The sequence below is a fragment of the Rhincodon typus genome, chromosome 30, assembly GCF_021869965.1.
Source record: "Rhincodon typus isolate 14 chromosome 30, sRhiTyp1.1, whole genome shotgun sequence".
Lineage (NCBI taxonomy): Eukaryota > Metazoa > Chordata > Chondrichthyes > Orectolobiformes > Rhincodontidae > Rhincodon > Rhincodon typus.
In genome coordinates this window covers 1,200,360-1,213,789 of record NC_063361.1, presented here as the reverse complement: position 1 = coordinate 1,213,789, position 13,430 = coordinate 1,200,360, and the positions used below count along the sequence as shown (strand labels likewise).

The 13,430-nt window shown below is 42.0% G+C and overlaps 1 protein-coding gene across 1 annotated transcript in view; it reads right to left on the bottom strand.

Moving 5' to 3' along the window:
* The window catches only part of ddx42 (DEAD (Asp-Glu-Ala-Asp) box helicase 42), a 262,098-nt gene extending 252,373 nt beyond the window's left edge, over window positions 1-9,725 (bottom strand). The window contains exon 1 of the mRNA XM_048614381.1: window positions 9,627-9,725. Coding sequence (XP_048470338.1) covers window positions 9,627-9,725 — 99 coding nt within the window. The remainder of the gene's footprint in view (window positions 1-9,626) is intronic.
* Window positions 9,726-13,430: the final 3,705 nt, after the last annotated feature.

Genomic DNA, 13,430 nt, shown 5'->3' with positions numbered 1-13,430 from the left:
AAACGTCAGCTTTCCTGCTCCTCTGATGCTGCTTGACCTGCTGTGTTCATCCAGCTCTACACCTTGTTATCTCAGATTCTCCAGCATCTGCAGTTCCTACTATCTCTGATGTTGAGGAAACATTGTTTTATTTTATGTGCAAATTACCTACCATTGTTCATAACTGTCTTAGTTGTGATTGTATCAACACAAATATGAAACCCAACCTGCTAAATTCCAGGTATTATTGTTCACGCTTTAGCCATGTTGTATTCTGTGCTATTATGTGTATGTACCAACTTGTATAAACTGTTTCTTTATTTTTAAATGGAGAAGAATATTGTAGGATCTAGGCATGTTGTTACACTGTCTTCTCTGCTGCTCTGTCTGTTGGGAAGGTATAAATAAAGTTGGTCCATAGTGACAGCCTGCAATTGAGCGTGGGCCAGTCTTGATCAGCACAATGCTCACCAGGAGTTAAAATTTGAGACAGTAACAGAGGCAAAGGTCTGATTTGTGTTTGTAATATTCTTTGGGATGTGGGTGATGCAATATGTGGGCATCATTATATTAGTCTGCATGATGTATATCCCATTCAGGTTCTTGTTAAGACCAATGTTTTGAAGTTTATTAATCACGAGAACTATTTATATGGCTGTAATATCACAGGCTTGTATCCATAGTCTGGGATTTATGTTTAATGATGTGACGTACTGCTATGTAACTGACTACGCGCACTAAAAGAAAACAAAAGAATTGTGGATGTTGGAAAACTGAAACAAAAACAGAAGTTGCTGGAGAAACACAGCAGGTATGACTGTACCTGTGAAGAAAGAAACAGAGTTAACATTTCAAGTCCAATGAACAGGTCCAGAGGAAGGGTCATTGGGCTCATAACGTTAACTCGGCTTTCTCTCCACAGATGCTTCTATTCTTGCCGAGTTCCTGCAGCAATGTTTGTGATGTGGAGGTGCCAGTGTTGGACTGGGGTGGACAAAGTCAGAAGGCACACCATACCAAGCTTTAGTCCAACCGGTTTATTTGAAATCACAAGTTTTCAGAGCATAGCCCCTTTGTCAGCTGAAGTGAGAGAGAAGCACGCAGACACAGAATTAATAGGCAGAGAGATCAAGGGCAGAGACAACCAAAGATCGAACGATCACACAAATAGTGTGAGTGGAGTGTTCAATAATAAGTCTGTGTGGGTGATCAAAAGCGGCAGACAGTGTGAGTAAAGTGTCAACAGCTCAATAACCACCAAAGGGATGATTTATAGTCCAATTAAATGAGGCAGAGAGCTAATTACAAAAAATTTAAAATAAGATGGTGCCGGAGACAAACCAAATAACTGGAATAACATGGGAATTTTAAGACTCGCATGCCAAGGGTGTAACCAAAGTAATAAGTAATCCAAAACTGCAAAACTGTACAAACTAATTAAGGTAGAGAGAGCATAACAAGTTATCCAGGTGATGGTGTTAAAACAGGACAGTAAGGAAGATTTTACAGATACAGAACAGTGTGGTGAGGTTACTTGTAGTGCAACATGAACGCAAGATCACGGTTGAGGCCGTCTTCATGGGTACAGAACTTGGCTATAAGTTTTTGCTCGGCGATTCTGCGTTATTGTGTATCTCAAAGGCTGCCTTGGAGGATGCTTACCCAAAGATTGTGCAGTTTTTGATTTCTTATTACTTTGGTTAGACCCTCAGAATGTGACTCATACCTAGCATGTTATTCCAGCCATTTGGTTTGTCTCCAGCACCATCTTACTTTAAATTTTTTGTAATTATCTCTCTGCTTCATTTAATTAGGCTATAAATCATCCCTTTGGTTGTTATTGAGCTGTTGACACTTTACTCACACCATTTGACACTTTCGATCATCTGCAGAGACTTATTATTTGACCTCAACTCACACCATTTGCATGATTGTTTGCTCTCTTTTCCCTTGATCTCCCTGCCTATAAATTCTATGTCTGTGTGCTTCTCTCTCACTTCAACTGACAAAGGGACTATGCTGCGAAAGCTTGTGATTTCAAATAAACCGTTGGACTAAAGCCTGGTGTCGTGTGATTAGCAATTTTTGTGACTGAGCACACTATGCTGCCTCCATCACATGGACAGAGTGACTGAAGGTAAGGTGGTTACCTTTATACAGAACATCAAACAATGTAATATCAATAGCTGTCTTAAAGTTTGCAGGTTCATCAAGTCTGGAATCTGTTCTATAACTGGGCATACTAGCAGGAATTGTATTCCTGTCCATTACAGACATGGACAGGGGGAAGAATGAGAGACTGGGGGCAGAGAAGCATTTAAGGGGTTGGGATGAAAGTTCCAGGAGAAAGAAGTCAGGGCTAGTGACTGGCAAGCAAGGATCAAAATGAGAGAAAGTGGGACAAGGAATCAAGCCAGAGGTAGAATGTTAAAAAGTCACACCTAGGGTCAGAGGGCAGGGGTCAGTGGGATAGTGTGAAATTTGCTTTTTGATAGTGTTTTTCATTTCTCCAAACTGACAGGTTGATGCTGACGATGTCATCACTAAAGAGGAGCAGATTTATCTGCTGTTTGAGGCAAAACAAAATTGTGAGAGGAATCTGAACAGAAGACCAGCTCAGAAAGCAGGTAAAATATTCTGAAAGAGGAGCCTCAAACTGCATTTGAAGTTCGAACATCTCAACTTGGAGACAAAGAACTAGATTAGATTAACTGGAAAGGAAAATCAGCAAATAAAACCATAGAGATGTTGAGGAGAATGAATGTGATTCAGAACTGAATCATTCCCATGGTGGGGCAAAGACAAAGCAGTGAAAGTTAAATTAGAGAAATAAAAATTGTGAATTGATAAGAGAGAAAAGCAAAACATAGTAAAAACACAGAATGGGAAAATAAGCTCCTTTTAGAAAGGCTAAGGAGAATCACTGAATCATTACAGAAGAGTTATTTTGGCCCATTGAGTCTGTACCACCGAAAATATGCTATTACCTACACTAATCCCACTTTCCTGTACTAAGCCCATAGCTTTGAATATTATAACACTTCAAGTGCTCATCCAAGTACTTTTTAAAGATTGTGAAATCACCTGCTTGAATTAGCCTCCCAGGCTGTGCATTCCAAACTCCCACTACCCTCTGGGTATAAAAGTTTTTCCTTAAATCCCCTCTAAACCTCTTGCCTTTTACCAAATTAACTTGCTTTTTAATTGACCCTTCACTAAGAGAGAACAGCTGCTTTCTATCCATCATCTCCATGTTCCTTGTAATCTTATTTCACCTCCATCAGGTCCCTACTCAGCCTTCTTTGTTCCAAAGAAAACAACCCAAGCATATCTAACCTCTCTTCATAGGGCAACATCCTGGTGAATCTCCTTTGAACCACCTACAGTGCAATTACAATTCAGGAAGAAGAAAGTGTGCAACAGAGAAATAAGCAAGACCTTTGTTAAACTCAAAAAGTAAGAAGTGACGAGAGAGAACACTAATGAGAAATAAAAAAGAAGCAATCACTTGGCTGAGACTATATTTTTTAAGTGCATCCAGGAGAACTTTTCGTACCAGAATGTAGACTAGAGATGCGCAGTGCTAGATCTAATCCTAGGGAATTCTGAAAGAGGAGCCTCAAACTGCATTTGAACTTCGAAAACATCTCAACTGGGATAGACAAAGAACTAGATCAGATTAACTGGAAAGGAAAATCAGCAAATAAAACCATAGAGATGTTGAGGAGAATGAATGTGATTCAGAACTGAATCATTCCCATGGTGAGGCAAAGACAGAGCAGTGAAAGTTAAATTAGAGAAATAAAAATTGTGAATTGATAATTCACAATTTGTGAAGTTGTGAAATTGACCAGCATTCAAGTTGATCAAGTAGCAGAAGTGTTCATGGACCCAACATTTTGGCAACAGTGACCATAATTCTGTAATTTTTAAAGTCATTATGGACAGAGCTAAGGTTATTGCAGAAGTTAAATGTCCAAATTGGGAGAAGGCCAATTTCAATATCATTGGCAGAATCTGGCAAACATAGATTGGGAGCAGCTACTTGCAGGTAAATCTATATTTGGAAAGTGGAAGTCCTTTAAAAATAGTTCAGTGAGAATTCAGGGCCAACATGTTACTCTAAGAGTGAAGGGCAAGGGCACAAGTCCAGGGAATCTTAGATGCCCAGGGATATTGAGAGTTTGCTAAAGAAAAAGAATGAAGCATCTGTCAGGTACAGTGCATTAAAAACAGGGAGGCCCTTCAGAAGCATAAGAGTATAGGAGGTGGCTTAAAAAGGAAATTCAGAGGTCAAAGAGGGGCCACGAAATATCTTTGGTGTTTAGGATGAAGAAAAACCAAAGTCTTTTATGAGTATATTAAATGTGAGATGATCACCAGAGAAAGAGTAGGGCCTATTGGAGACCAAAAGGGACAAACCTGTACGTGGAGCCAACGGACTGGGTGAGGTCTTAAATAAATATTTCTCATCTGTATTTACAAAGGACAAAGACATTGTAGCCGGGGATTTCAGTTGGGATAGTAAGGTTCTAGAAAATCTTAAGATTAATAAGGAAGAAGTCTTAGATGTTTTAACTGACATAAAGATGCATAAATCTCCAGGGCATGATAAGATGTATCTTAGTCTGCTGTAGGAGGGGAAGGAGGAGATTGCTGGGGCCATGGTAGAGATATTTACTACCTCACTAGCCACAGGTGAAGTGCCAGATGACTGGAGGAAAGCTAATGTGGTTTCTTTGTTCAAGAAGGGCAGCAGGGATAGACCAGGTAATTACAGACCAGTTAGTCTGATGTCAGTGGGAGGGAAATTATTGGAAAAATTTCTGAGAGACAGGATTAGTCAGTGATTGGAAAAGCAGGGATAGTCAACATGGATTTGTTAGAGGGAGGTCCTTTCTAACTAATTTAACTGAGGTTTTTGAAAAGATGACTACGTTATATTGATGAATGTGGTGCAGTTGATGTGGTTTACATGGATTTCAATAAGGCCTTTGACAAGATCCTACATAGGAGGCTGTTACAAAAGGTAAGACACTGTGGCATCCGAGGAAAGTTGGCAAACTGGATCCAAAATTGGATTGCAATAGGAGGCAAAGGGTAACGTTGGAGGGATGTTTTGTGATTGGAAGCCTGTGACCAGCAGTTTACCAGAGGGATCGGTGCTGGGACCCTAGCTGTTTGTTATGTACATTAATGACTTGGATGTGTGATGAAAGTATGGCTTTAAGAGGTGTATTTTGTCTTGGTTTTTTTTTCTTTCTGAAGAAAGGCTGAGACAGAGGTGCAGAACAGTCTGTTTAGATCAATGAAAGTAAACCGCTGTGAGGCCTTTTTTTTTTAAAAGTTGGAACAATAGAAGCAGCCCGAATAGGTGGGGTCAAGTTCCCACAGAACCAGGATTTTTAGTTTTAGTTTCTGCAATTGCTGGCATCTTGAAGCTGGATGTGGAAGCTCTTATTCCTCTCTTAGTTACAGCTAAAAGTTGAGGTTCTCTTCCTGCTGCTAGATTTGCATATGAGACAATCTGTTTTAATGAATTTGCCTTTGCCAAGGGAGACTACTACATTGGAACAGTTAATTAGTAGTAGTTAATATATATATTGTTTTGTTATGCATTACGATAGAGTTGCAGTTAAGCCAATTCTTTTCTTCTATTTTTATTTTGTCTGTATTTTAGCTGTAGTGTAAAAATAAAGCGCATTTTGCTTAAAGTCGATAGTTTGACCAATTGAATAGCATCTGGAAAGCAATGCCTTACACTTATCTTTAAAATAAGAAAACGTTAGTGTCTAGACTATCTTCCTAATATATTTTGAGTTAGTTTGGTTTGATCCATAACAGATGTGAATCTAGAACATTTAATTCACAAGGTGACAAATGACATGAAATTTGGTGGTATTGTTTACAGTGCGGAGGATGGTCTGAGGCTTAAGCTTGATACTGATCAGACTGTAAACTGGGCAGAGCAATGGCAGATGGAATTTAATCCTCATAAATGTAAGGTGACGTGTTTTGGGGGGTCCAGTAGGAAAGTATATATACATTGAATGGTAAGCCCCTGGGGAGTACTGAGGAACAAAGGGATCTTGGTTTCAAGTCCATAGATCCCTGAAGGCGTCAGCACAGGTAGATAGGGTGTTGAAGAAGGCTTATGAGATTCCTACGTTCATTGAAGAAGGCTTATGAGATTCCTACCTTCATTGGCTGGGATATATAATAGAAGAACAAGGAAGTCTTGTTACAACTTTATAACATAATGTTTAGGCCACAGATGGAATACTGGGTGCAGTTCTGATTGGCATACTAGCAGAATGATTGCACTGGAGAGAGTGCAGAGGAGATTCACCAGAAAGTTACCTGGAATGAAAAATCTCAATTATGAGGAGAGACTGGATAGGGTGGGTTTGTTTTCCCTGGAGCAGAAGAGCCATCTGATTGGGGTTTATAAAATTATGAGAGGCATAGATTGGGTAGAGCATAAAAATAAAATAGCTCATGACAGACATGTCTAAGACCAGAGGACACAAGTTTAAGGTCAGGACCAAGTAGTTTAGAGGAGATCTGAGAGAAAAAAAAAATTCACCAGAGGGTGGTAGAAATATAAAAGTTGCTGCCTGAGAGGGTGGTGGAGGCAGTTAGTCTCGCAACATTTAACAAGTGTCTGGACAAGCATTTAAAATGCCAGGGCATAGTGGGCTATGGATGAAGGTACAGGTAAATGGGATTAGTATTGTTGAAGCCCAGCAAACACTGGCTCCTGTTATTGGCTCGTACAGAGAGAACAGTCGCTTTTACCGTAACTCACTAATCTCTTTTATTTACGTATTATGAAAAGGTAAATGTATGGCTTATACATTAGATAATACACAAGTAACTCATACATTTTCCCGAAAGAACTAGAACCTATTTGAACACCCACAAAAAGCTCCTAACACTTCCAGAATAATCACAGAATGTGAAAGCTAATACCTGTGCAGAATAGCTGCTGTCGCTGCCGAGGACTGACATTGGCCAGATGCTGCAATCGATGCTGGGGTCACCACATCCCGGACGAGGGGTGCAATTCTGCGAAAGTTGATCTCCAGAGTTCTCACTGCCCCGAGGGTCTACTTTTATCTTTTTTCCTTCTCTTTCTCGAGTCGTGTTGTCTTTTTCCTGTAGGCTCAAGCTAATTCAATTATCACATGTCTTTACCTATTGGCCCTGGATCAGAGACTTAGGTAGCATTACTTCATTGCCCCTCGTCCAAATAAGGCTTTTGCATTACCTCATCTTTCTTACTTCTTTTTGCAGAACTTGGTTGGCACCAATTGTTTTTGACCAGCTCAGGTCAGCTCCTAGGTCTGGGTTTATCCTCACTTCACAAGCTGCTTCTTTCTTTATGTCAGCATTTTTTTTACATCTAGTATCTCCTGTTAACGATATCGGCAACTGGCACCCTCCTGTCTCCATCTTTCTCTCTGCAACCTCTGGTCAGCATTTCCCAGGCAGCGATGGCAGCAGCTTGTCTGCCTGCCTCTCTCTCTTTCTCTGCAGCCCCTGGCTAACATCTCCCCTGTCTTGATCCAAAGATACATATCTTAGGATCATTCTCCGTCCATTTTTGTGAATTGCTTCTGGGACTGCCAGTGCCCCCAGTGGGTGTATCATTTTGACTTTGTTATACCGTTATACTAAAATAGAGAAATTAGCATATATATATACATATATAGGACATTTACATATCAAAAAAAACCAAACCAAAAAACGGAAAAGGCAATAACAAGCAAATAATGAATTCAAACAGTGTTTTCATAGTGCTCCTTCTGTTTCACTATAGCCTCAATGTCCAGTCTTTGCATAATTTCATTTTTCCACCTTCTAAGCTGGTATATATTAAATATGATGATTATTAATGCACCTAGGATCATCGCTACAGCAAAGTGCAACCGAATTCTGACCCATGGATGTATTTGAACATTGGATCCCCAATTCCAGAACCTATCCCACAATCCGGGGTCCCACAGTAACTCCTTTGCTTTATCAGCAGGAGTTCTAATTATTTTTGTGTGTTTAGTCCACTGATGAATTATCTCTTTTGTCTCTCCCACTCTACGTTTCCAATCTGCTGTCAGGTGTGGAATGGATGGTAATTCTGTGGGAACAAACCTCTGTAGGTCCTGATCTGTATCCGTATGTTGGATTGTGAGGTTTTCCATTATCACCGCACTGGTTATTGGCTGAGGCAGCACCTGCTCACCAATCTTCAAATCAGAGATCACACTATTAATAGCCATGTTGTGCCTTTCCAAAGGGCATTGTCTCCATACCTTGGCATATTTCAAAGCTGCTGTGGCTACGTAATATGTTTGTCCCACAAGGGCATATTGCAAAAAGGACTAGTTATTCACAGGTAGAATAACCAATGAACAATTTTCATAGGTGCTGAAACCACAATCTTTGTCTTGTTACCTCATTAGGCCCAGTGATCCCCTCCTTGGTGACATTTTGACAAATCTACCCCTTTCTCAACACCATCCATTACCATAGCATGAGATGGTGGGTTACTTGAAGATATCCAAGTACTTTCATGGTACTTTCCACTTCGTGGACTTTTTTAAAGGGCAGGTCAGATTATTTCCATGGCAGAGAATATGAAACACTGCCCCAACATAATACTTCCCTTTATCACTGTCACAAGTACCCAACACCCAATTGGTTAAGGTCAAAATTCTGAGGTGACACAGAGGTTCCTTTTCTCCAACCCACCTTATTAATTGTTCATCTGACATCCAGACTGGGACTTGGTGAGCATTCAGTTGTAGCAAATTAGTCCCGATCATTGTCAACATCCAGCGAGCATATATGGCACACACCTTGGCCTGTGGGCCTCCTCAGAAATGTTAGCCATATGATCAGTGATTAAATTTGTTGTGTCCTATTTAAGAAATCCAACTGTGCCCAGGGTCACTTGTGACATATCCCAACCTCTCCGGTTGATCTGTACCTGGTCTAAGTAACCTTCCCCTGTAATGACGTGCATTTTCTGCTGAAGGGTTTGTGTCTGACTTTCTAATTCTGCTGTGTCCAGGGTGTTGACAGTTGCTACTCCTGATGCATATCCTGCCCCTGCCAATCTAATCATCCTCTTTTCTTTCTATTCTTGTTGATCATAAGCTCACTCCTGTTCAATTGTTCATCAAGGAGGTGGACAAATAATCGTTTTGTAGTGGATGGACGCCATTCCAGAGCAGTCATTTCAGTCAAATTAAAGACTACCTGGACATGCTGATAGCCCAGTACCAAAGTGACAGATTCTGCTGTCGCCTTTAGTACAAGACCCACACCTTCCATCCTGTATTGTATTCATTGCATCTAGGTTCTAGTGTGGTTTTACTCACTGGGGGCATGGGGTCGTGGTCTTCCTATGGGTCCTGAAAATTATGAAGGGCCCTGGCCTCTGACAGAAGCCCCTGTCCATATCTCTTTCCCTTGTGCTTCCTCAAAGATATATCGTAACAGTGGAGCTGAAGGAAGGGGCTTTCCATCCACTGAGATGAATCCTCTCACCTTCCGTGGGGCAAATATTCTGTGAGGTTATTACAAACATACATGCTGTCAGGGTATATCACTGATCTAGGCGGAAAGAGTTCCAGGTGACCAACCACATATGTGACGGCCACTAACTCTACTGCCTGTGCATTCATGGTCTTAGGTAATTTAAGAGCCACACTATATCTTTCCTGTCCATTTTCATCCTCCATGTATATCCTGCACTAAGTTCTCCTTTCTCCTTCCTGTACTGATGAAGAACCATCCACAAAAATTTAAATGGGATTCTTCCTTTTTTCCCTTTACTTTTCTGCTTTCAGATCCGGTCTTACCCCTTCCTTTTTGTTTTGATACAAATAGGCCCTTGGGACCATTTGCTATCATCAATTGACACTCGTGTTTCTCACCCTGGTACACTAAGTTATCTGCTAACATAGTAGTGGCTTTTACTCCCTTTACAGTAATATCAGTTTCCTGTAACAACAGTGTCCACCGAGCGATTCTATTCTGACTGACTGAACTGTTTTTAATCCTTCTGTCTAATAGTAGTTGCACGGGGATATGTTCTGTTAATATCGTTAGTGGGTTCAACCCCACTATGTAGGTAAAATGCTGCACTGCCCAAATAATGGTTAGCAGATATTTTTCACATTCTGTGTATCCCTGCTCTACTGGTGAGAACATGCACGAGGCATACGCTACTGGTCTTAATTTCATGTGCATCTCCTGTAACAGAACTGCTGAGAGGGTAGTGTGTGCTGGCTACCTCCAGTGAAAAGGGTTCATTCGGGGTTTTCAGAGCAGGCGAGGTAGCTAGTGCTTGCTTCAGAGCTACAATGGCCTGTGTGTGTTCCAGTTTCCACTCCCAGGTCACATTCTTTTTCAATAACTCCACCAACGGAGCTGCTCTTGTAGTGAATCAGTCAATGTGGTCCCTGCAGTATGCCACTAAACCCAAAAAGGATCTTAACCCTTTGATATCTCGTGGAACAGGGAGTCTACTAACTACCTCTATCCTTCGTTTATCTATTTCTCTTTTTCCGGGTAACAGAATCATTCCCAAGTAAGTCACTTTGTGTTTCATTAGCTGCGCTTTCTTAGGATTCACTTTCAAACCCAATTCATGCAACAACTGCAGTAGTTCACTTAACAGCTGGTAATGTTCCTCTTTAGTTTCAGTTCATAGGAGTAAGTCATGTACATACTGCATGAAACACTCAGGTTTTGAAAACCCTTTTAACTCTTCCTTTAGACATTGATGGAATATGGACGGAGAATTATGAGATCCCTGTGGCAGGGCGGTCCACGTATATTGCTGGCCTTGGAAAGTAAACACCAAGTTGTATTAGCACTCCTTTTCCAGTGGGATGGACCAAAACCCGTTACTTATATCCAAAACCGTGAGCCACTGCACGTCCCCATTTTGCTTAACAACTGTCTCTGGCCTAGTTACTATGGTGGGGGCTGTTAATGGGGTGGCCTTGTTCAGAGCTTGGTAATCTATTGATAATTGCCAGCTACCTTCCGGTTTCCTCTTTGGCCAAATAGGCGAGTTGTTAGTGGAAGCTACTGGTCTCAGTATCTCTTGCTGCAGCAGACCCTGTACCACCATCCCTATCTTTTCCTCTGACTGTTTCGGAAAACCATACTGCTTCTGTGGTTTGGGGTCTGGGCCCTGTATATACATACTTCAGGCCATCTTCCCACAGTAATGTTTCTGTTGGGCAAATACTGCTGAGTACTGTACAATGAGCTGTTGCACTTCATAATCGTCACTCATCTCTTCTGGGTTTATCCACAGTTCCCCAACTGTACATACTCTGTCCTGATATTCCCCCACGGGAATAAGTGTGCCATTTACACCCCTCATACATACAGGTATTTGCCAAATCATGCAGTTAACAGGATCAAAACAGAGTCTTTTACCATGCAATCACTTCCTAAAATATATTCTTGTTCCTTAGGCAATTTAATAAGAACTACTGAATGTTCTTATACTACATCTCCCACACCAGCCTCCAACAGTACGCTCATATGTCCCACTTGTGATTGTCCCGTCAATCCACTTAAAATGATTTTACTTTGAATTTGCCAATTTATATCATTGACCTGGGTGGTATTGATGGTGGTTTAGGATCCCCCAATGTCCCAAAGGAATGTAACAGAGCGGCTTCTGACCCTACCATTCACCGAGGGGTCTCCCCGTTTTGTCCCACCGTGCACCACATACACATAAAGGAGAGGCCTGCAACCATCATTGCAGTTCATGGTACACCCCAGAAGATGGTAGTAGCTTTGTCACATCACACTGAGGGCTGGCTCCATTCGGTCCTTCTACACATAGGCACTGGCACCCATGACCTGCATTTTGATGTCTCGAATTCGGGCATTCTCTTGTGAAATGTCCCTCTCAGCCACACGTGTAGCACCTAGACACCCCGCCTTGAGTTCTCCCTGTTCCTGAGACATTCCCTCTACCTCTATCTCTACCTTTACCCACGACTGAATAGTATGGAGGGGGTGCCCTCCGAGTAGGTCTTCCCTCTTCATTTCTCCAGATTATTGCCTGATCTTTAACAGTTGTCATCCTGTACCCCAGAGGCCTTGGGAAGCTTTGTTGTTTCTTTTTCCCATGCTTTAACCATCTTCCTCATTACCCAGGAATGTGCATTTCCAAGATGGGATCAAACTGCTCTAATGGCCTCCTTGACTCCTCAGTGCCATACGACACCAGCGTTCTTAGCCATCAGTTCCTACTCTTCACCTCCAGATTGTTCCTATCCAAGGCTGTCCCATATACCCCTGAAACACTGCCCAAAGGCACATTGTAAATGCAGTGGGGGTGTTCACCTTTCCTTTGGTAGTACTTTGTCAGCGCCTCCACTGGGTCTCCTCTGTTAGTGCGCATGATATTTAACGCCGGGTATTTTAAAGCTTGAGTTGTGCCTCTGCCAACTTTCTGCTCTTCTGGTAAGGCAGAGTGTAGATGTGGGTGCAGGCACATTATTATTAATTTTCTTTCCTCAGTGTCATCTAAACCATGTATTTCCCTCTGTTGACTGACCGCTCAGAACAGCTCCCTAGGATCGTACCTGGGCACACATGTCCCAATGTCTTTTGCAATGTCCCTGTCAACTGCTGCACTATCCAATGGGGTACAATATACTACCCTGCCACCTTCTGCCATCTGACTATCTGCCCCTAATCCTCCTCTAGTGGTTACCGGGGAGGCATTATGACTGGAGCTGACAGTGTCTCTGACACTGAGTCATAAGCTGGTGGCGGATCCTCTGGCGGAGGCTCATCATGACCATACCCAGCAGCTCTGTCTGCTAAATCATCCCAATCCACATCCCCTTCACTGCCTTCCCCACTTCTTACAGACGCGAAGGCACACATTACGCCTCTCCGTGCAGCTAGCTGACCTTGCAGCCTTTCTATCTGTCTCTGACATATCGTGTGATCTGCAGCACTACTCCCATTTTCCTGAACTGCTCTCTGGATCACGTTCATTGCAGCTTTTAAATTATTGCTTCCATTTTTCCATTTCAGTTTTAACTGTTTGGACTTCTCCCTCTCGCTTATTCTTATCACTAACCAGCTTTACACACTGCACCTGGTACTGGTTCATAATGTAACAAGTCCGTAATCTTCTGTCCCTGCAGATCAGTTACTCTGTCACTAAGGCGGGCTACCTCTTCATAAAGTCTCTTCCTCTAATCATTCCCTCTCTACCTTCTCGAACTTAACTTGCTGTCGGCACTCCATCCATCACTCCATTAAACAGCCGATCTCTACCACCTTCTGAGATAGTAGGAACTGCAGATGCTGGAGAATCCGAGACAACAAGGTGCAGGGCTGGATGAACACAGCAGGCCAAGCAGCATCATAGGAGCAGAGAGGCTGACGTTTCGGGC